Source organism: Herpailurus yagouaroundi, unplaced genomic scaffold (genome assembly GCF_014898765.1).
Source record: "Herpailurus yagouaroundi ecotype Mexico unplaced genomic scaffold, PumYag 77, whole genome shotgun sequence".
In the NCBI taxonomy this organism is placed as follows: Eukaryota; Metazoa; Chordata; class Mammalia; order Carnivora; family Felidae; genus Herpailurus; species Herpailurus yagouaroundi.
This window is the reverse complement of record NW_024412388.1, coordinates 98876749-98901418: the sequence shown is the minus strand read 5'-3', so window position 1 is coordinate 98901418 and position 24670 is coordinate 98876749. Positions and strand designations below refer to the sequence as shown.

The 24670-nt window shown below is 36.2% G+C and overlaps 2 protein-coding genes and 1 long non-coding RNA gene across 3 annotated transcripts in view; 1 reads left to right on the top strand and 2 right to left on the bottom strand.

The window, feature by feature from the left end:
* The window catches only part of SYCP1 (synaptonemal complex protein 1), a 122273-nt gene extending 122151 nt beyond the window's left edge, over positions 1 to 122 (bottom strand). The window contains exon 1 of the mRNA XM_040471396.1: positions 18 to 122. The gene's annotated coding sequence lies outside the window, so the exon portion shown is untranslated. The remainder of the gene's footprint in view (positions 1 to 17) is intronic.
* Positions 20 to 23801, top strand: LOC121027744 (uncharacterized). Its single transcript, XR_005788902.1, has 5 exons — positions 20 to 132; positions 10672 to 10834; positions 15333 to 15407; positions 23515 to 23592; positions 23747 to 23801. It is a non-coding gene; the product is annotated as an uncharacterized LOC121027744 (long non-coding RNA).
* LOC121027742 (bile acid receptor-like) lies at positions 2173 to 18926 on the bottom strand. Its single transcript, XM_040471399.1, has 11 exons — positions 18738 to 18926; positions 14446 to 14557; positions 11933 to 12295; positions 10210 to 10350; positions 8193 to 8332; positions 7983 to 8087; positions 7720 to 7819; positions 6753 to 6875; positions 6225 to 6350; positions 5954 to 6067; positions 2173 to 2926 (listed from the first exon to the last, which is right to left on the bottom strand). The coding sequence occupies exons 2-11, from the start codon at positions 14507 to 14509 to the stop codon at positions 2679 to 2681; spliced, it is 1524 nt and encodes a 507-aa protein (XP_040327333.1). The 5' UTR covers positions 14510 to 14557; positions 18738 to 18926; the 3' UTR covers positions 2173 to 2678.
* Positions 23802 to 24670: the final 869 nt, after the last annotated feature.

Genomic DNA, 24670 nt, shown 5'->3' with positions numbered 1-24670 from the left:
AGTACACCTGCCCTTACCTCTGAATAGTCAGCGGGAAACCGTGGACTCGGTGCCCACGCGAACTGCTACCCGCTGTCTACTAGGGCGGCAAAAAGAATCTACGAGAACTTCTGCCTCCGAACCTCCAGAAAAGTAAGAAATCGCTCCGCCTCAGCGGCCGGCCGAAAAGGGCCGGGTGCACAACGGTTTAACGGCTAAATAACGGTCAGCCGCGACCGTTGGCCCGCTCCCGATTCTCGCGAGATTTTCCTTTGTGTCGGTAACAATTCTTCTCCGGATTCTGTTTTTCTTTAGACATTCTTGAAGCTTCTGCGATTGTCAGAGAATGCAAGGAAGACTATAGCAAGTCCCATGACAGATTGGAGCGAAGAATAAAAAATCCTCTTGTGTCTTCCGAGAGTTCAGTCAGGGCAAAAAACAGATGGGCAAACAGTTGTAGCCACGTATAATCATTTAAAGGTGGTAATTTTCAAAGACTGGTTAGGACACAGGGAAAGCGGTACTTTCAGTGGCCTGGGGAGTCAGGAGAGGCTGCCCAGATGTGACAGGCTTCTTTTAAGGCTTCCGTCAAGAATAGAGTGACTATAGACAGATTGGTCTAGTCAATGGGGAAAGACTACTCCTGAAGGTAGGCGAAGGCCCTGTGGTTGTGAAAGAGATTAGTACAAGAGAGACTCCAACAAGTGTGGCGTAGGTGTGTGAGGACAACGTCGGGGAATGGCAAGAAGGAGACTGCAGGCTTGACAGATAAGGCCTTGCAAAGACCTTTGGATTTTAGCCTCTGTGGACGGGGAACTTGTAGAATTCTGAGTGGAGAGGGAGGCAAGATCAAGTTCAGAAGAAAATTTGTAGTATGAGAAATGGTTTAGGCAGGCATTGGGACTTGAGTTAGGGAGACAGTTTTAATAGGCTGGGTGAAGTATGAGGACCCGAGCCATGACAGTGGCGCTGGAGATGAGGAAGAGGCATCAAAAGTAAAAGGTATTTAGAAGTAAAATTAATAGGAGTTGATGGGCTGTTTTAACAGTAAGCAGTGAAAGAGAGAAGTCTAAGATGACTTCCTAGTTTCAGACTTGGGCAAGTAACTCTAATAAATATTATGATTCTAAGTACCTAGGTTTGAGCAATTAGATGAGTTCCGTTCCGTTTTGACCACATTTGACTTTGTTTTCTAATGTCTATAATTGATGTTTTTCCAAAGGACTTAAGTAATATTTTTAAATAACCAATTTTGTTTTGTGTAAATTTAATGAGACATCATAGTTTCTGCTAGAATTTAAAAATTTTTTGAGCTTTGAAAGAGATGAGCCAGGTTGTCCTTCATTTTACACTTTAAGGAAATTGAGTCTAGATACCCTAAAAAAAGAATATTCCCTCCAAGAGATGATTCCAGGTTTATGCCCAAGATACTCCCCCCCCCCCCCGGGGGACAATAATTAATACATTTAAATAAGATCATTTTGAAGTTGAGGATATAAATTCAACTATGTCTTTTTTTTTTTTTAAGTTTTATAAACGTGAAAAATTTAACTATGGGCTTTTTTTTTTTCATCGAAAACCAAACTGCTGCTATCAAATTAACTTAAATTCACAGTATTGAAAGACTTACACCCAGTCTTTCAAAATGATACCACCACAGAATTTATTAATTTCATGTATCTCATATGAAATTTATTTTTACTAGATAGCCTTCCTATCCTTACAAGGATTAAAATATTTGTGGGAAGATTTCAGTTTTTAAGAACTTCATTTTTTTCTCCAAAAGATATTGGCAAAAATGTCAAAGTATTGTCTGCCAGAATAAGCAGTAAATCGTGCCAGTATTTCCCAATATGTGTTAAAACATTTTAGGGGCGCCTGGGTGGCTCAATCGGTTAAGCGTCCGACTTCAGCTCAGGTCATGATCTCCCAGTTCCTGAGTTCGAGCCCCATGTCGGGCTCTGTGCCGACAGCTCAGAGCCTGGAGCCTGCTTCAGATTCTGTGTCTCCCCTTCTCTCTCTGCCCCTCCCCACCTCACGCTCTGTCTCTCAAAAAATGAATAAACGTTAAAAAAATTTTTTTTAAACCATTTTAATGATTTGTCATTTTAACTTTTTTCAATATTTTACCATCACAATTTTTTTTAATTTAGGCTTATAAACGATTTCTTTTTAGAAAACATTAAGAAAAGGTAAGAGTTGAACAAAGTTTTGTTCCTCTTTAATAATTCATAAAATGCCATAACAGGAATAAGTTTAAAATGTTACTCCTTTATCCATCAATCTGGCCTAATTAATGAGGTTCACAAACTGTCTTTATTCTGATTACAATTGTTTCCACTAGATACCCTTTCTCATGTCTATAAGTAATCTACATATTTTCGTTCAGTTTTTACTAAAGGGAAAAAGTAGAGCATCTTCAGGAAAGAACTCTATTTAGCATTTTTCCCTTCAGAAGGAACCATGCAAACAATAATCCTTGCTTCTTTTGAGTCAAATCTGGAAAAGAATCCTGGATGTCCCTCTAGTGGTGGTCCTATATCCCACAAAATTTGATGAGCACTGATAATGTCCCATTTTATGCTGATACATTGGTAACCTAGCAATTCTGTTTATGTTTTTCAAAGCAGTCATCCTATAATGATAAACAATCTAGATTTTGAAAGTTTTAAGACAAACCACAACCACATTCTAAAATTTCAGCAATGTGAATACAAATTCCATTTCTCTGAGAGTAAACTAGCCAATTTGGGGTCCTTTGCTTTCCAAGTGCTAAGTATTTCTGAGTAGTTGTGATTCAGTGTCCTCAGTTCTGTGAGCCTCCCTATGAGACGAGCAAAATGCTGTAGGTCTTCTGGATGATAAATTTTTGAATATTTGTATAAAATCTGTAAAACTGGTTCTTGTAAATTTTCCACATATTGCTTATTTTTAAGGCATGGACGATCTGAAAAACATCATCATATACATCTTAATGAACACTGGAAAGTGGTGAAAGATAGCAAATTCATTGAAAACAATACAGTTTGTAAATAATAAAAATAGCAAATATTTACTGAACCCTTAATATATGCCAGATATTACACTAAGTAACTTATTTCATGCAATGTCTTATTTAGTCTTCGGAGTACACTATGAGGTAAATTCTATTATTACCGCTGTTTTTTGGACAAGCTTTTTTTTTTTAATTTTTTTTCAACGTTTTTTATTTATTTTTGGGACAGAGAGAGACAGAGCATGAACGGGGGAGGGGCAGAGAGAGAGAGGGAGACACAGAATCGGAAACAGGCTCCAGGCTCCGAGCCATCAGCCCAGAGCCTGACGCGGGGCTCGAACTCACGGACCGCGAGATCGTGACCTGGCTGAAGTCGGACGCTTAACCGACTGCGCCACCCAGGCGCCCCTGGACAAGCTTCTTAAGATGTAGAGAAGTCAAATAGGAAGAGAAAGGTCAGTAAGTGGTTGTAAGAATATAAAAGCAAGTTTCAAGCTTACTTGAAACTTAAAAAGATTAATTTCCTCCAGGTCAACAATAAGTAAAAGGTGAAGCTTCTTTTTTATTTATTTTTTATTTTTTTTTAATGTTTTTATTTATTTTTGAGAGAGAGAGAGAGAGAGAGAGAGAGAGCATAAGCAGGGGAGGGGCAGAGAGAGAGGGAGACACAGAATCTGAAGCAGGCTCCAGGCTCTGAGCTGTCAGCACAGAGCCTGACACGGGGCTCAAACTCACGGACTGTGAGATCATGACCTGAGCTGAAGCTGGCCGCTTAACTGACTGAGCCACCCAGGTGCCCCAAAAGGTTAAGCTTCTTAAGTACCTAGTTATAAAAATAAGAACCAACCAAGAATTTCTTAATGCCTAGGCAACATTTATCCAGGCATTTTGGTAGAGATACAGCAGTGAACATAAACAGACACAATTTCCTGCCCTCATTAAGCTTATAGCCTGAGTTTGGGAGGAGTGGATGAGAAAAGAGACATAGACACAATTTAAATTAAAATATAATATGACAATGATATGTGTTACAGAGACAAACAGAGAAAGGGATAAGAATTTAGGGGGGGAGGCACACTAGCTATTTTTAAAAGGATAATCAGAGATAGGATGACATTTAGCAGAGATCCAAGGAGGAGGAGGGAGGCATGTAGCTATTCTGGGGAAATAGCTTTCCAAGGATATTTGTCAAGTACAGTACAACCTGTGACAGGAGACTGCTTGACATTTTCAAGTAACAAAATGTATCAAAAATAATGTGGGGAAAAAAATGTAGCTGTGGTGGTGTAAGCAAAAGGAATAGTAGTAGGCAATAATGGAAAAAACTGGGCTTTAAGCTATGTAGAATAGGAAACCATGAAAGGGTTATGAGCAGAGAAGTGAAATGATCTGGCCTATGTTTTAAAAGAATAACTCTGGGGGCGCCTGGGTGGCGCAGTCGGTTAAGCGTCCGACTTCAGCCAGGTCATGATCTCGCGGTCCGTGAGTTCGAGCCCCGCGTCGGGCTCTGGGCTGATGGCTCAGAGCCTGGAGCCTGTTTCCGATTCTGTGTCTCCCTCTCTCTCTCTGCCCCTCCCCTGTTCATGCTCTGTCTCTCTCTGTCCCAAAAATAAATAAACGTTGAAAAAAAAAATTTAAAAGAATAACTCTGGTCTCTATATAGAGACTAGACCCTAGGGAGGAAAGGGCAGAAACAGGAAAGCAAAAAAGGACACTAGTTTGAATTAGGGTGGCAGGAACAGAACAGTAAGACATGGTTGAGTTCTGGATATATTCTGAGGCTAGAGCCAACAGGAGATGTTGCCTTTTTGATATGGGTTCTTGGTTTGTGCAACTTGAAGGATGGAGATGCCATTTAGTAAAGATGGAGGAAGAATATAGGAGGATCGGGGAGAGATCAGGAGTTCATCCTGGGATAGGTTAAATTTGATATGCCTTACTGCAGGTTGAAATCTTGAGTAGGCTATTTAGTGGAGTTAGGGGAGCAGTCCAAGTTGGTATATAAATTTGGGAGTTGGCTGGGTTGCCTGGGTGGCTTAGTCAGTTGAGCATCCAACTCTTGATTTTGGCTCAGGTTGTGATCCCAGAGTCACGGGATTGAGCCCCACACATCAGGCCCCATGCTCAGCTCAGGCTCAGCAAGGAGACTGCCTAAGTTCTCACTCCCTCTGCCCCTCCCCCACTCACTCTCCCACGCACACACGCTCTCTCTCTCTCTCTCTCTCTCTCTCTCTCTCAGATAAAAATATTTGAGAGTTGTTAACATGTAGATGGTGTTCAAAGTCATGAGATAGGATGAAATTTCAGAGGAAGTGAGTATGGAAGAGAAAAGAACTGAGCCTTAGAACACTCAGCATTTATCAGTGTGAAAGATGAGGAGGAGTCAACAAAGGAGATGGAAAGAACAGTCATTGAGGAGGAAAATCAAGAGAGTGTGATGTCCTGGAAATTAAGTGGGGAAAAAATTTTTTTCAAGAGGGAGGGAGTGACCAACAGAAGCCAAGTGATGAAAGTGTTCCAAGAAAGAAGGAATGATCTGCTCTGTCAGATGAAGTTGATGATGGTCAAGTACAATAAGGACTAAGAATTGACCAATGGAATCAGCAATGCCAGATTACTAAAGATCTTGACAAGTTATGGCAGAATGGAAAGAAGGGGACAAAATCTGACTGCAGTGGGTTCATGAGTAAATGAGAGAAATAAAGGCAGGAGCACACACAACTCAAAAAGTTTTTTTTCTGTAAAGTAGAACAGAGAAATGGGAGAACAGCTGAAAGGGGATTATAGGTCAAGAAGGCATTTTTTGAGATGCAAGAAATTATAGCATGTTTGTAAGCTAAAGAGAATTCTCTCAAGGAGAAAGAGATTTTGATGAAACAAAATTGTTACATTTGGCATCAGTGAATAATGTAATAACCACAGACATCATGATTTGATTGCCAAACTTAATCCAAATTTTTACTTTTGAATGGTTTTTACCTGAAAAAAACACAGTTGTTGCTGCAAGCAGAGCATATTCAGTATTAGTAATATTAAGCTCACTCATTCTTCTGTAGAAGTAAAACAATGTGTTAATAAATTCTTCAGCAATACCTAAAAAGATTAATATCAAATGTATTTTTGTCAGAACATAGTGCAGAATCAAACATATTGTCATTATCATTTTTTCTTAAAGCAGAATAATAAAATAAAACATTATATCTGACCAATTTTTTCCACCCATTATATTTTGTATGATATGTAACATTACCAGTCAGTGTAGTAGGAGGACAGTCTTCGTTGCAAAAGGTTTCCATAGAATAAATAACACTTCTATTAACACTCTGATTGTGACAATTCAGTGAGTGATCTGAATGATCTGATATTCTCATAGTACCTAGTAACAGGGGAAAACATAAAGTCTGATTTTTAAAAAAAAACTTTACACAGTAAATCCATTCTCTCTAATCTGTTAGGAAACATTCCCAACAAATGGTAGATTTATAATTTTTATTACTGAAACAGGAAGTGAGATTAATAGTTTAGATTTTATATAAATTTTGTGTAGAAAACCTTCCAAAAAGATTTTTCTTATGATGCCATATAATAAAAATGGTTTACTTTAAAAGAAAAGCAAAAGCTAGACCAATGAATTAGAAAAGCTATTACGAAATTCTTATTACTACACTAACTAGTAAAACAAAAATATAATAAGAAAAATAACTCAATGTGGTATAATTTGTTGCTGTATTTAATAGTAACTGTTAACAGTAAGGTTATGTTGGCCGGACTTTTTTACTTTCAGAAGCTGACGAAAGACATTCTTTCAGGCTGTAAAGTTGGGCCCCGTGAAGAAACATCACTTCAGTTTTTGATCCTTTACGTAATGCAGTCTGGTCCTCAGTTGTCAAATTTTCAAATCCTTTAACAAAAGATCACATAATTGTTTGAAATCAATAATGAAAAGATAATTTTCAGGTATAAGATTTAGTATTTTTAACTATCCATTTAGTTATAATATAAATCCTAAATGTTTCCTTAGAATAATCACAATTTGTAACTTCAAATCTAAATAAAATTCTTGATTCCACATGATAATATTTTGGAGCACTTTCATCAGAACTAGATAATAATACTTTCATATGGCAAGAGCAAATCAAACATAGTTTAGCCTCAAAGAATTTATTTTTACAGTGAGTTATCTATATATGTAGATAGGTAAGTTTTGGCCAACTGTACCTTGATTTTTTCATACTGTACTGGCAATTTTGTTTGTTTCATGTTTTAGCTAAAGTTAAAAGATACAGTCATATTATTTCTCTTGTTCCTAAGTCCTTGGAGTCATTTGAATATTTTAAAATATTTATACTTTCAACTACCTGATTGTTTAAAGCAGACAAAATGAACCATTTCCACCAGCTTTGCTGGAAAAATAGAGGTTTTTGTTTTCCTAAATGGTCCCCTTCCTTTAAAATAGGAAACTTAAAAAAAAAAAAGTATTGGGGCGCCTGGGTGGCTCAGTCGGTTATGCGTCCGACTTCAGCTCAGGTCATGATCTCGCGGTCCATGAGTTCAGGCCCTATGTCGGGCTCTATGCTGCCAGTTCAGAGCCTGGACCCTGCTTCAGATTCTGTGTCTCCCCCTCTCTCTGCCCCTCCCCTGCTCGTGCTCTGTCTCTCTCTGTCTCAAAAAAATAAAGCATTAAAAAAAAATTTTTTTTAATTAAAAAAAAAGGTTAATTTTTTTTCCAAAGGTGAAGTGATTACCTGGGAGTCCCTTGGTAAAATCCACTAACCCCTGTAGGTGTAGGACCATGGTCTCCGAGAGTTGCAAAAAGCTCAGCTCAGGATTTGCATATTTCTGGAGCTAGCCAGCAAAAAGAAATAAGGCTATTAGATTTTTTTCTTTTAAGTAAATTAAAATGTTAAACTTTTAAATTACAAGTTTAAATTTTTAACTTTCACATTGACACTCTTATTTTCTAACATAATTAGTTATAAATTATTTCCTGCCAATAATGAACACATACAAACATCTTTGTTTCCTCTAAAGAACTTGTGTATTTTTGATGAGCAGCCACAATGTCCTTAATGAGCTGATGTTCCTCGTGAGTTAGTTCCATGCTCTCCTTAATCTGTAAGAAAACATGGGGGAGGGAGGAGAACTATAATGAATTCTTATTAAACAAGACATCATGTCATCATTAAAGAAACAAGAAATTTTATAAGAAGAGTCTTGCCACTTTTCCAGATCTAGTGGTGGATGATACAAGCTTGTTGTCTACTTCCTCTTCCACTTTGATGCTAGAGGAAAAACTATTCTTCTGCTTAAAATTCTTTCGAAGTCTCTTTGATTTGCATTGGATTTCTGTGAGCAAACCTGTGATATTACAAAATTCATATAAAATGTTTTAGGTATGGCAAATAACATTCTAGGATTTGATAAAAATTATCTTATACTGGATACATATATAATCATAGACTTGTCTTTTCACAAAGAATCTTTCTCTTATGGCAAGCAGCAATTAAATTTACTACATTACTTTCTCCTTTTCCTTCCATCACTACCTTCTACTTAAAAATACATAGTTAGCCTATGGGCACCTGGGTGGCTCAGTCGGTTGAGCTTCCAACTTCGGCTCAGGTCATGATCTCATGGCCCGTGACTTCAAGCCACGCATCAATCAGGCTTTGTGCTGACAGCTCAGAGCCTGGAGCCTGCTTCGGATTCTGCATCTCCCTCTCTCTCTGCCCCTCCTCCACTCGCACTGTGTCTCAAAAAATAAATAAACATCAAAAAAAATACATAGCCTAGACATAAATTAAAAATTAATTTTGCATCTCCAAACTATACGTTTAGACCTTTTTATGTCAGAGAAATATACACATTAATTAGATCTTGGAAGTAATATAAAATATCAATTGGTAGAGCAGTTGAACTAACTACCTTATCCATGAGCTTTTTTCTTTGATTTTTATATAAGGTCAAGAGAATATTTTGTGATTTTTCAAATGAGCTAAGTCAATTTTTTCCTAACAAGACAAGAAAATGGTATTTTGTTATGGCAGCCCGAGCAGTCTCAAGACAGGGATAAACTAAAGGATTCAGGCTGGACAGGATAACCTTAAGATCTTCTCCAACCCTAGAATCTTAAATAGGAATCCTTTCGCTCAAAAACTTTGAAGAGTTTGGATTTTATTATAATAAGCTGTATTTAAAAAAAACAGGATACTGCATTGGTATTTATTGAACAAGAATGTAACTTAATAAAAATTGAAGAATATTATAGCAGTGGAAGGTAGATTGAACTAAAAAACAGAAAATGAAGAAATAGCCATAAAATTAATATAATAGTATAAGTGCAAGATGATAAGAGTTTGTGCAAGATTAGACATGAGAAGAAAACCTTGATAGTACCTTACTAAGAAAAATGAAATTTTGAAATCACCATGAGATTTTGAGCCCTGGGAAATAGGAGAAATTGAGGAAATAATGCCAAAATCTTAGTGCTACTCTGAGGATTAAATGACATCATGTAAGTTATCAGCTAAAAACTCAGTGAACATATCAGGAACCCAAACAGCTTAGCTACTCTTCTGCCTGTTGAGTTGGGTTTTGACACCTATGGGTTGTTAGTAGGCTCTACTTCCCTATCATGGTATCATGGAGGCTTGTAAAGATACCAGACCAAAGAAGGGGAACTACCAATTTAAAATTCTGCTCTTTTGGGCCGCCTGGGTGGCTCAGTCGGTTGGGCGTCCGACTTCAGCTCAGGTCACGATCTCGCGGTCCGTGGGTTCGAGCCCCGTGTCGGGCTCTGGGCTGATGGCTCAGAGCCTGGAGCCTGCTTCCGATTCTGTGTCTCCCTCTCTCTCTGCCCCTCCCCCGTTCATGCTCTGTCTCTCTCTGTCCCAAAAATAAATAAACGTTAAAAAAAATTTTTTTTAATAAAATTCTGCTCTTTATAGATACATTATATAACTTTAGGTTAAGTAACATGGCAGTACAAGGATTTCCAGTTAAGAACATAAGATTACTGGCAAAATTAGAGCAATATAGTATAGAACGGGGTTTATGGAAATAATTACCTAGATTGGTTACTGGTCATCCTAATTTATCAGTTGCTAGAGAAATAGCTTAAATCTAGACAACTATGTTACAATTCAAAATGACAATCTGAGGAATGCATTGTCAGGAAGGTAAGAAAAACTAAAATCCCCCTCAAAAAAAGAGCCCCCCAAATCCACAATACTTACACTCTGCCAACATTCCTACTGCCTTACACTTTTTTAGTCTGCACTCTTGACATTTCCTACGCATGTACATGTCCATTTCACAGTGGCCACCATTCTTGCAATGATATACTGCATTTTTGGTGATGCTACGTCGAAAAAAACCTAATGACAAGAAAAACTACTTTTAAAATTTACGATTAGGTATTTTTAGTTGTTTTTCATTAATATATACCTTCCTAGTAAAATGATCAAAATAAAATTATTTCAATAAAATGTGTTTTTCTATCAATAAGAAGGTTTGGTTTGATTGATATACATTTATATTCCCTCATGATTGATAATATTCTATTCCAAGGGTATTCCTTTCAATAATCGCATCCGAAAATTAAACTAAATAGCTCCAATACATTAAGATTTTATTTTATCTATTTTACTATGGTTATACTATGTCATCTAAAGCATTTTTATAACTATGTTCTGCAGACTATCAAGATTCCATGAAGCATCTCTCTAGCTGCCTTTGAAATAATATGTGCTCAGGTGAAACCTCTTTTCTGCTCTCCTCACATTTCCACCTCAACCCATAAAGGAAGAGTTATTCTTTGAAACTTAGTCCCCTGTCCTTCCTTTTTTAGCACCCCCACAGGTGAGACATTGAGTCGGCTGTGTTATGTGTGTGTGTGTTTTGGTGGAGGTATCTATATTTTCTCTTTCATTTCCTAAATCCATGCATAGCAGTCCCCCTTCCCATTTCCTCTTTTATTTTCCATTTCTCTGTAGTCACCCCTGCTACCTTCTTAATCCATTCCAAGCAGTAAAGTTGATAAGCCATGTCAATGCCTCTCTCAGAGGCCTGCCATACCTTTTTTCTGTAGCCACACTTGAGAGTGAGAGTTTCATGACTTAGATTCAACAAAGGGAGCAGAAAGGTCAGCTGAAGTCTTCAAGAACTATGCCTCATCCTCCACCTAGTTTTAACAGCAAGGCCCTGCATTTTAAGAGTAAGCAAATACATGCCCAGCTATTCTATTCACAAAGCTGGAACTTCATTTCCCACAGTCTTTATTTGGCTATTCTTTGTGAGGGGTATGCTGTGAGATTCTGACAGTAAGTCTTCACCGTGAACTTCTAATAGATATGTTTACCTAGTGCTGCATTGGCCTAAGCATTTCCAGGTCTGTCTCAACATTGCATTTGTAAATAAAAATAGTGCAGAAATGTTTTAATACCTCGAAATTTCATCAAGGGCTATTTCACTTTTTGAAAATTTCATTGTCAATAATGATCTTTGCTTGCAAACTTCCCATTTGTTTTCAAAAAAGCATTCCAAAAGAATTAAAATAGACTCATAGAAGTCATTTAATTTCAAATTCCTTTCTAATGCATGAATTATACCAGCCGCATGAGAAGATGTATTAGTTACCATTCAGATGGTTTTAAAAGTCATTTTCCATTCCAATATCAGATTCATCTAGGAACACAGAAACCTCCTGCTATTATATAAATATTGAAGTTTGTATTTAAATGCAAAACTTTTCATCAAAAATGAAAACTAAATCAAAACTTTATTACATTCCACTTTCATGTCTTTTATGCCACAGATGGATCACCTTTAAATACATCAATGGGTCCCCCTGGTTTTCTTTTTCACACTTTAAAAAGTAAGGCTATTCTTACAGGCCTAAAATTTCATGTCTCTTCAGTGAACACTAGGACTTCAGTTTCGTTTCAACTTTATCCTTACCTTTGCAACCTTCACAAGTAAGTGCATTATAATGATATCCTGATGCTTTATCACCACAAACTACACAGAGGTCTTCCTGTCTCTTAATTCGCATAGAAGAATGAGTTAGTCTGGACCTTTTTATTCCAGAGTATCCATCTTCAACATCATGGTCAACCACATAAGTGGGTTTATTTAATTCACAGGAAACAAGTCCACATTCTCCACCACTGAACTGTGGATCCAAGCTGCAAGTGTTGAAATGACTTTGTAAAGATTGGGACTGTAGAGCTGTTGGCAACTGGACGGTAGAATACTGGCAAAAAGGCGATTCTTGAAAATCAGTGTCGTACAGCTGATAACTGATTTGCTCTGGCAGAATATCTAGGTGTTTTTAGCATAAACAAAGAACAAATGGTAAAAAGTCAAAATTTCATAATTGTTTTCAAAGGTCAAAGAGTTTTATGCTCAACAAACAGTTCAACATGTCCACTACATCCCAGGGACTTGCTGTCCAGCATGAGGAGCAGGCAGTAAACTGTATTGCAATGCATCATAAGTGCTGCCGTCCCAGTGGTATGCAGAGGTTGCCCAGGAACTGGGAGAAAGGGCAGTCATTGCTAATGGCCTGCATACCAACTCCAGCCTCCTTCTTAAATACAAATGTGTATTTCCCAAAGTTTGGAATGAAAGAAGGTTTTCCCCACTGTATGCATTTCCCTTATTGTGGATACAACCGTTTGCAGTGCAGTGAGGCCAACAAAGAGATGAGTTCATAAATTAGCACCTCCCCAAAATACCAACCTGAAATACAATTTTACCAGTTACCTGGTTATTTCAAGCAAAGAAAATTTTTTTTCCTGGGGCTCCTAGCTGGCTTAGGAGCTTAAGTCTGTTAAGCCTAGCTGGCTTAGTCAGTTAAGTGTCCAAGTTCAGCTCAGGTCATGATTTCACAGTTCATGAGTTCAGTTCATGAGTTCAAGTCCCGTGTTGGGCTTTGTGCTGACAGCGTGGAGCCTGCTTGGGATTCTCTCTCTCTCCCTCTCTCTCTGCCCCTCCCTGACTCGTGCTTTCTCTCTCTCTCTCAAAATAAATAAATTAATTTAAAAAATATTATTTACTTGAACTCCCCATTTAATATACCTTAACACTCTCCTTTGCAATTCATAGGCCTGATTTAAATTACTAGTTTCTTTTGTGTTTTGTTGACTAACAGTTCTAACTAGCAATTATGTGGTGATAAGTTCACCTACCTCAAAGGGTTACTGTAAGGATAAATAAAAGATGATATGCAAAAGCAAATATAAAACATAAAACATAAAATACAAAATAATGCTTAATGAATATCACTATTATAATTATCAGAAGCTCCCAAACACCAACTTACTTTTCACTTTCAGCAAAATTGTTAAATCTAAATCCAGAAAATTGGCTCCAAATGGATCCAGGAGTACTGAGTGCCCTATGTCTGTAACTAGCAATATTTGTACTTTTCCTGATGCTGAATCACCAGGTGATTAACCTCAAAATTCTACCAAGATCAGTAAACATTATAATTTTCATTAACTAACTCACATAAGTCACTTGCAATCTTAGAGCATTCAGTCTAATGCTAAGTGTTGAGTAAATACTAATGACCACCTGATATGAAAAGAAAGGTTATCAGTAAAAACAATGTAACTTTTTTTAAAAGAAGAAGGTCCTTTCTGACTGAGTGTCAAAAGACTGTAGAATACTGGCTGATGTTCCATTGTCATGGCAATCCAAGTTGAAATCTCAACCCTAACCTTACCCTTGACAAGAAAACTGCCCCTAAAATAAATTTATATTATAGCCTTACTCTTTTTGGAGAAAATTCCCGTCATATCCTGCATTCTGTTTCTATTTCTTTCCCTTTGATAAAAATCTTATATCAAGATTAAAATTTCAAGTATATTGAATAGCACTCTGAGCTACATTTACTAAATTGCATGTGAACTAGCTACAACTAACTCCTAAAACAACTTCTAATGTGCATGTTAATTCACATTTTAAAAATTAAATACAATTTTGTACTATCTTGATTTTCCCTCCTTTTTTTTTTTTAAAGTTTATTTATTTTGAGAGAGAGAGAGAGTACTCCTGCAGGCACACGGACGAGGGTCAGAGCAAGGGAGAGAGAATCCCAAGCAGGCTCCTAGCTATCAGCACAAAGCCCAACTCAGGGCTCCATCCCATGAACTGTGAGATCATAACCTGAGCCAAAATCAAGAGTCTGATGCTCAACCGACTGAGTTACCCAAGCACGCTGGGCTTTTCCCTTTTACAATTGATTCTGGCTTAGAATATTTTCATATTACTGATTTTTTAAATTATATTCTCATAGAGGGAATAATTTTTTATTAAGTTTTTTATCTTAATTCCTCTTGTTGAGAATAATTTAAAGTCTTTGGTTTACTTGTTTATTTCTTTTTTTAAAAAAACCCTATTATTAACCAATATTACACACACACAAAAATGTTTTATTAACTATTATACTGTATTTGTCTACATACCATAGTACTGCACTGGTTCAGCAAGACAGTACCCATCAGATGTAGTAACATAAGTATTTGCCATTCTCTGGTCCAATTCTCACTTACTCATCAGTGAATGCTGAAATAGAGCCTGAAGGAAATAAAACTTTTGTAGAATATCTGAAAGCATGATTATCAACTCAGCATGACTTTATAAAAGTACAGTACTATTTTTGGAAAAGAGGAGTTAGCAGAATTTATACTAAAATTAGACATCTATATTTATACTTTAAAATTGGAAAAATAGTGAGTTTTCAGTTTCTAAACACCAAATTATTAATTCTGCCAATTTCTTTATACATATTTTTTTTAATTTTTAATGTTAATTTTTGAAAGAGAGAGAGAGATCATGAGCAGGGGAGGGGCAGAGAGATAGTGAGACACAGAATCCAAAGCAGGCTCCAGGCTCTGAGCTGTCAGCACAGAGCCCGAAGTGGGGCTCGAACCCATGAAACGTGAGATCATGAACCGAGCCAAAGTCGGACATTTAACTGAGCCACCCAGGCATCCCTAATTTTGCCAATTTCTTATTGCTCAGCTCTTTACAAATAACTCATTAAACCTTGGTAATAATCAATGTAGCTTTTTTTTTTTTTTTTTTTTTTTAATGTGGCTTTTGAAAGTATACCAAGCTTTGGTGTCAGGCTTCATACACTGCTTTCACCACTTACTTATGGGTCATTTATTAAACCTCCCTAAACCTTAGGGTTTAGGGTTTAGGGTTTATTAAACCTCCCTAAACATTTGTAGAAGAAAAATAATAAAACCCTCCTGGCAAAATTATTGGGAGAGTTTAATTTAATGTATGTAAAATCCAGCACACTTCTTGTCTTAATAACTGATTCTCATAATCTCTATTCTAATAGGTTCAACATTTCACTGTTCTAAATTTAGAGGAACTAGGAAGAAAAATGAGACTTTTTCACGAAGGAAATTAAAGAGTAAGAAAAAATGCCTTTCATAGCACTTGTGTTTATGTTCTAAGTCCTCTATAAATATTTTTCATAGTCCTATGATATGCTAAACATTAAAACATTAATTTTGGTTCTGCTTAACTAAAATTTTATTTTTTTATTTATTAAAGAAAGTTTATGGATTACTGGAGAAAGTGTTTTATTTTTAATAGTAAAGCCTAAAAATCATAAGCTGTTATAAGAAAAATTATTCAAAATCTAAGGCTATCCTTTAATGGGAAAAAAAAAGTCTTTATTTTTGTTATTTCCTAGAAAGGAACTCCAAAAATTTAAATAAACTTAAACAGGAAATCACAGTTTAAGAGATTGAAAATTATTGGAAGAAAATAAAGTTCACCCTAGAGTCCATCGTATCTTACAGCTTTATCTTCTCTATTAGAAGATAAAGACTGTTTTCACCTTCAAAAAGAACCAAAAAAGGAGAAATTGGGGTTTTAAATCATGCCAGAAAATTTATGTGACCAACTTCTGAGACAGTCTCTGAGCTTATATTGAAAAATCTTTCACTTGGATTTATTACCCATGTGACGAGTTCGTGGCTAAGGTTTCTATGTCCACGAAGACGGTTCAAATAGTAATATCTCTGAAATGTGTCCCCTTTATCATCTAATAGAATGTATGCTCCTTTAAAAGCGTTTGAATCTCCAGTCTTCTGACAGCATAGCAGTCAGTAGAATGAGCATTGGATGGAAGAGATGAAGCAAAAGCAGTGCCCCCAAATAAGTGCAACTTTGATATGAAGTTTTCCTTCCTTGAAAAGTCAGGACTAAAATCAGTATGATCAGTCAGCATACACTTCTGTGTTTCCTATATTGCAACAGGTCAATTGGCCCTCCATAGAAAAAACAATTCTGAATGCCATCCACTTAATTTGTGTGGTCCGTTTTAGCAATGATCCTGTTCAGTTCTTTCCAAACTTCTCTTTGGAGTCTCAATTCAATTTCATAAAATTATAAATGAATGTGAAAACTTGAAGTTGTTATTCACCCTCCTTTAAAATTGCTGCATTTGCCATGAGGCTTCATACAATATTGAATATCTGAAGAAGTCTGAAAATTTAAAAGTATTTGGTACTACTTAGATACAGACTTTGCTGAGGGAGAGTTTGAGAAATAATATAGAACAAACCAGAGGTAGCACATTAAAACAAAACTGGTAGTATCCTGACAAAGACACACACAAGTATCCTGTAGTAATGCCACTATCAGGGTTCAAATCACAAACAATGATGTTCTAAAATCCAGTCCTTCCAATGCTGGTAAATAAACACCCAAAAATATTATCTAAAGTAAACCTGTTTTTATCAGTTTATGGACTTGTTATATTCCAGGGCATACATGAAACATACATAAATAAGCCTTTGATTAAAAATATGCTTCTTAAAATATGAAATATTCATCTCTCTAAATGCTTACAGTAATGTTGCGTTATTTTCTACATAAAATTTTTCACTAATTTTCTACAGTCTTTTAGATGTTTAATAGAAGTATTTTAATATGTATACATAGTAAATAAAAGCTTTCAGAAATACAGTGTTCGTACAATTAGTTTAAGATCACTTAAGTAAATTATTAATAACATAGAGAAAGGTATGTAATCAAAGACTTCCTATCCTGTTAAAAGTTACAATAGGCCTGGCGTGATTCTGTTTTGTTATCTTTCCTAGTAAATATTTACTTAAAAACAAAAATAACTTAGTTAAGAGAGAAGCTTTTATCAAGAGGATCAATTTGGCATGGGCAAAGTCTGTATTTTCTTTCTAGAACAAATATAACTTTATGAAAAAATTGTACTTTCCACAGATCATAATAGCTATTTACCTGAAAAGATGCTTAATTGCAGAAATGAATTTGCATCTCCTCTGCCTTAACCCTAAATCATGCGTAGGAAATCTTCACGTAGCTAGAACTTTTAACAGGAAAAACATATTGACTCCAGAGAACTACAGTGACACGTTAAAGGCACGGTTTTTACATTTTCACTCTTGCAATAGGTCACTTGAATCATGAATAATGCATTGCATAAAACTGATATCACTGAAAAGTAGATAGCTTCATAAGAAAAACATTTTACTCTTCAGAGTAGCCTCTACTAGAAAAAAAGGAATGATAGTGCTGTATGATACACAATTATAAAAAGGTTTTTCAGAGCAGAATTCTTTGATCCAAAATTCTCTGAGCTTATTGGAACCAAAGAAAATGAAAAGAATATATTTGAATAACAGCACAAATTAAGGCTTCTGGATTCCTTTACAAGGATCTGTCCTTTAACCTTCGAATACTTGGAGGATTTTACACTGTGAAGTCTTCACATACAGTTTTATCATGCAGCTTTTTTGAGATGTAATTTACATAATCTAAAATTCGCCCTTTTAAAATGTACAATTCGTGGTTTTTAGAATACTCAGAGTGTGCAACTATCACCACCATCTAATTGCAGAGCATTTTTATTACTGCAAAGTGAAATCCTATACCCATAAACAGTCTCTCCTCATTCTCTTCTCCCCCCCCCATCCTTAGCAACCACCAATCCACTTTCTGTGTCTATGTATTTGCCTATTCTAGACATTTCATATAAATGGAATCCTACAATTCCATATATAGTTTTAAATGAAAAAACATATTTAGTTAATATCATGTCAAGTAATTTTTACAGCTTAAGAAAGAGAAAACAGACTAAATGTTTAGAAAATTCATGGCTATGAATTTAATGTATACTCCACAAACTGTTGGAAATAGTTTGTGTCTACTTCCATAATCTGGAAGAATGTTTATAAATATCATCATAGCATTTTGAACAGAGGTGTAATTCCCTGAATATACCCCTATCAGAATATATTTCAAGTTGCCTTCAATTTACATATAACCTATTGCTTTAAAAAATAAAATGTGTTTTAAGAGTAAGTTCTTGATTAAAAACACATTTCATTTTTAAATATGAGAGTAAATACCACTGTGAATCAACTTACATTATTACATCGAATGTCACCTGAAGTCCAACTACGGTTCAAAATTGCCTTGTCATTCTTCAGGGGAAAACCAAACCACTGTATAAGCTACTTAAGTTTCTCGTTTTCAAGGAGCAAATGCTTTTTATAGTTTGACTATCATAGAAACAACATTGGCTTATTTGCTTTGCAAAAATTAATGATGATGGAAACTAAAGGGTTCCAAAAATACCCTTAACACCTTCCAGTTTAATAATAGTTTAAATTGCCAACAAAATTAATATTCATATTTAATTTAGACAGCATAAAACTATAAAATTTTGTGTTTTGAAAGAAGACAAAATACTCACAGTTAAATGATATTACTAGAGATTGTCCTTTTCCTCGCAGAACAAGTATAGATAGATTTAACAAGGACTTCAACTTTCCAGCTGGAGCAAATTGGACCTTTTCCCTATTTATCAAGGAGCGGAGAGGGGGGCACTCTGCATACACTTAGGCTCCAGACACTCTGCAGAGCAACGCTTCAGCTCTATCTCAGAGACAAACTTCCCAGACAATCCTCTCTTAGGTCAAAACAAGGGCAGTTATTATTTGACATAAATCAAATAATAACCAGATCATCAGGGATAGAGTTCTTTGGGACCTTCAGGTCACACTCTCCCAGAGTTCCTTATTGTTTACTTAATAAATATTTTGTTTTCTTGATTAAATTTGACATTCTCCCACTTTGGTTACAAAACACTGGGTCTCTAGAAACTACTAAGCAATATGTACAGGAAAGGAAAAACCATCATTAATTCAAACGTCATTAATACAGGTGTTATAACAATTCAACTTGAAGTTTATCTCTGCATTACCTACAAAATAATTGTTAATCCAATTAGAAATGTTGATAATAATTCAGATCAGTACAGTGTTACATGTATACAAGCCATCTAGTCCAACCCTCTCAATGTTTTGGCTTAAAAAACTGCAACACCAATAAATACTACTCCTGGTTCAAGTTCTCATAGCTAAGCCAGTTAGTAGCAGAGGTGAAACTCAATGAAAATTCATGTAGTTGAACAAGATACATAAATAACTTCACTATGATTTTTTTTTAATGTCACTTACGTAAACAAAGTCTGTGGGCTACCAGGCTCATAGTATCATCCCTGTAAGGCATCTCTACAGAGGCATGTTCCACCATTAACCTCCAATTCTTCTGGTAACACCTCCTCTAACTCACCTATTTTACGTGACTCTAGGCTCTGGTCTCTGTCCTGCCCAGTTCTGCTTGCACATTAACGTAGCACAGTATACATTTCCACCTTTCTTGGCATCTTAGTCCACGTCCCGTTTCTGACTTCACAACTACTATATCTGCTGAATTCTTCAAGGGACCTTATCTACTACTGGGAAGAATTCATGATAAAATCTGCAAGTCATGTCACATAGGGTTTTGTTTATTTCTTAAAAGAATAGGCCCTGTGTCTATGAATTTTAATCCGTGAACCAAAGAATAATAGTTCCAGCATGATAAATTCATTTATTTGATTATAAAATATTCCAAAAACAGGCTCCAAATTATGTCTCAAAAGAACTGACACTCTACTGGAAACCTTACAATGAAATAAGGCAAAACAAACATACACTACTTGATGTGTTTTAAAAGCAATGTTTAACTTCTAAATATTTATCAGGAACATTTGCTTCTCAAAAAAAACATTTTTAAAAGAACTTCAGCCCTTTCAGTATTAGTATACAAGTATCAGGGATAGTTTGTAAATTATTTTATCATTTTTTTATTTTTTTAATTGAGGTGTAATTGACATAAGACCTTGTATTAGTTTCAGGTTTACAACATAATTCAATATTTGTATGTATTGTCAAATGATCAACATAATAAGTCTAGTTAAGGTCTGTTACCATACATAGTTACAAATTTTTTTCCTGTGATGAGAGCTTTTAAGATCTACTCGTTTAGCAAATAGCAAATATGCAGTACAGTATACTAAGTATAGTTACCATCCTGTTCATTATTTTATTTTATAGCTGGAAGTTTGTGCCTTTTGATCCCCTTCACCCATTTTGCCCACCCTCCACTCCCTACCCCCCGGCAATCACCAATTTGTCCTATGAGACTGGTTGTTGTATTTTGCTTTTTTTAGGATTCCGCATATAATTGAGATCATGCGATATTTGTCCTTGTCTGACTCATTTCATTCATTTCACTTAGCATGATGCCCTCAAGGTCCATCCCTGTTGTTGTAAATGTAAATGGTATACATCATGTTTTCTTTATTCATTCATCTATCCATGCACACTGAGGTTGTTTCCATATGTTGCCTCTTGTAAATAATGCTGCAATGAACATGGGATTGCATATTTATTTTCAAGTTAGTGTTTTCATTTTTTTTTTCAGATAAATATCCAGAAGTGTAATTTCTTGATCATATAATAGTTCTATTTATAATTTTGGGGGGATTCTCCATATTGTTTTCCATGATGGCTGCACCAATTTGCAGTCCCACCAACAGTGTACAACAGTTCCCTTTTCTCCACATCCTCATCAATGCTTGTTATTTCTTGTCTTTTTGATAACAGACATTCTAACAGGTGTGATATGATATCTCATCATGGTTTTGATATGCATTTACCTGATGATTAATGATGTTGAGCACCTTTTCAGGTACCTGTTGGCCACCTCTATATCATCTTTGAAAAAATGTCTATAGGTCCTCTGCCCACTCTGTAATCAGATTGTTTACTATTGAACTATATGAGTTCTCTATATATTTTGGAAATTAACCCCTTACCAGATATATGATTTCCAAAAGTTTTCTCCCATTAAGTAGGTTGCCTTTTCATTTTGTTGATTTTGAGTATTTCCTTTGGTGCACAGAGGCTTTTTAGTTTAACGTAGTCCCACTTTTTATTTTTGCTTTTGTTGCCTTTGCTATTGGTGTTAGATCCAAAATATCATCACCAAGACCAATGCAATGAGCTTATAGTCCATGTTTACTTCTAGGAGCTTTGTAAATTAATTTTATTATTCAGATAATTACCAGTTTTAGCCTCTACTTATAACTATAATTATTAGTTTCTGTATTCAGTAATGTATCTCAAATGCTCATTAATGATTCAAACGTTTCATTAATTCATATCACCATGACCACTTACACCCTCATTCCACCCTTACTATATCTGAAATATTACAATTCATTGCCACCAGCTTCCTTGTTTAGCATTGCAAAGAGTAATTCATTCAGACCTTTTCCGTTACAAATTTTTATATGTACTTCCCTGGTTTATGATAACACCCTAGACTTACTATGTTGTTCACATAGTACTCATTCCAAGTGCTTGAAAATATGTGCAAATATATGTTAATACTTTAAAATAGATAATGCATTGGGGCGCCTGGGTGGCGCAGTCGGTTAAGCGTCCGACTTCAGCCAGGTCACGATCTCGCGGTCCGTGAGTTCGAGCCCCGCGTCGGGCTCTGGGCTGATGGCTCAGAGCCTGGAGCCTGTTTCCGATTCTGTGTCTCCCTCTCTCTCTGCCCCTCGCGCGTTCATGCTCTGTCTCTCTCTGTCCCAAAAATAAATAAACGTTGAAAAAAAATTAAAAAAAAAAATAGAGAATGCAGAACATATTTTTAAATTTTATACAACAGGCTACTGTCACCTAAGCACTCTACAATTGCATAGTTCACTGATATTCCTTAATAAGCATAAATGGGGGAATCTCCTGAAGTTTATTCTTTTCATACAGTCACTCAATAGGCAGCTAGCCCAGATAGATAGATACGTGCCATTTAAAATAAATATTAACATTGTTATCTTATCAATACATGCCATTTAAAATAAATATTAACAGGGGCGCCTGGGTGGCGCAGTTGGTTAAGCGTCCGACTTCAGCCAGGTCACGATCTCGCGGTCCGTGAGTTCGAGCCCCACGTCAGGCTCTGGGCTGATGGCTCAGAGCCTGGAGCCTGTTTCCCATTCTGTGTCTCCCTCTCTCTCTGCCCCTCCCCCGTTCATGCTCTGTCTCTCTCTGTCCCAAAAATAAATAAACGTTGAAAAAAAAAATTTAAAATAAATATTAACATTGTTACCATATCAGTAACAAACAATCTAAAGAGTTATAAATCTAACCAGCTAGTTTGCTGTAGGGTTGGGAGCATCGTTGCGGAAGGCTCTTAAGGAGATGACATCCAAGCCAAGACCTAAAAGATGAGAAAAAGCCACAGAAGGGTTGGGAGATGAATGTTTTCGTGGGAACAACACAGTGTTGTCTATTGGCATATGGAAAGAAGTCCGGTGTGATGAATGGGGAAAGAAGACACAGTTAGCTTAAAATGATACTGGGGAAAAGACATAAACCTGATTTTTTCCCCTTTGTTTTTCTTTCTTTTTTTTTTTAAGTTTTTATTTAAATTCCAGTTAGGTAACATAAGAGCCTTAGAGAGACATCTGAATTTTATTCCAGGTATAATAAGAAATCATTGAAGGACTCTACCCAAAAAAGGCACGTAATCTGGAGTATATTTTTTGTTTTGTTTTGTTTTTTTCCTGACAGAGTGAGGATGAGCACATGTGTGCATGTGGGGGAAGGGTAGAGGCAGGGAGAGAGAGGGAGAGAGAGAGAGAGAGAGAGAGAGAGAGAGAGAGAGAGAGAGAGAGAGAGAATCCCAAGAAGGCTCCACGCTCAGCACAGAGCCTGATCCTGGGCTCAATCTCATGACCCTGGATCATGACCTGAGCTGAAGTCAAGAGTCAGATGCTCCACTGATTGAGCCACCCAGGCTCCCCTTTTTAAAAGTAATCTGTACACCCAACATGGGGCTTGAACTCACAACCTTGAGATAAAGAGTCACATGCTCTACCTACTGAGTCAGTCAGGTGCCCCTGCTTTTCTTAATGGAGCTTTCATTGATATCATTGTCAGTTCACTTGCAGAGGTAAGGAATAATACAGAGAGATCTGTCTATGCTTAATCCAGTTTTCCCCAATGGTAAAACTTGCAGAACTATACTACAATAGCAGAACCAGGATATTGACATTGATACTGATTTCCCCAATTTTGCTTGCACTTATTTTTGCATGTGTATTAAATTCTATGTAATTTTATCACCTATAGGTTCATGTATCCATCACCACAGTCACAGTCAAAATACCGAATAGTTCCAACATCACCAGAAGCCCTCGTGTTGCCCTGGTTTGTATATACCCACTTCCCTCCTCCCATTCCCCATTCCCGAGTGCTGGAGATCACTAATTTTTCTCCATTTCTAAAATTTTGTAATTTCAAAATGTCCTATAATGGATCATACATTATATAACCTTTTATGGTGGGCTTTTTTTTTTCTCAGCATAATTCCCTGGACATTGATCCAAGTTGTTGTACGTATCAATAGTCTACTCATTGGTGAGTAATATTCTATGGTTATAGGTATACCACAGTTTAAACATTCACCTATTGAAGGACACATGGGTTGATTCCATTTTCTGGCTATGGCAAATAAAGCTGCTATGAATATTCATGTACAGATATGTACAAGTATATGCTCATTTCTCTTGGGTAAATGCCCAAGAGTGTGATTACTGGGTTTTATGGTAATTGTATATTTTGTTTTATAAGAAACTGCCAAACGTTTCCAGATTGGCTATACCATTTTATAATTCTACCAGCAACATGCAAATGTATCTCTGTATCTTTGCTAGGATGCAATATTTTCACAGTTTTTTATTTTAGGCTTTCTGACAGATGTGTAGTGATATCTCGTGGTTTTAATTTGCATTTCTCTGTTGGCTAATCATATTGAACATCCTTTTTCTTTTGAGAAAGAGAGAGAGAGAGACAGACAGCAAACTTGGGAGAGGGGTAGAGGGAGAGAGAGAGAGAACCTTAAGTAGGTTCCATGACCCTGGGGTCATGACCTGAGCCAAAGCAACTGACTGAGCCACCCAGGCACCCCTGAATATCTTTTAATGTACTTATTTGCCATTTGTATATCCTCTTTAAAGAAATGGCTATTCATGTCTTTTTCCTGTTTTCTAATTGGACTGAGGTTTTGTTTTGTTTTGTTTTACTGTTTTTAGGGTTCTTTATATATTCTAGATACTTACTAATCTTTTGTTGCACATGTGATTTGCAAACTTTTTTTTCCCAATTTGTGGTGTGTCTTTGCATCCTCCTGAGGGGATCTTTTGCAGAACAAGTTTTTAATTGTGATAAAGTATAATTTATCAGTTTATCCTTTTATGGATTGTACTTTAAGTGCTAAGTCTAAGAA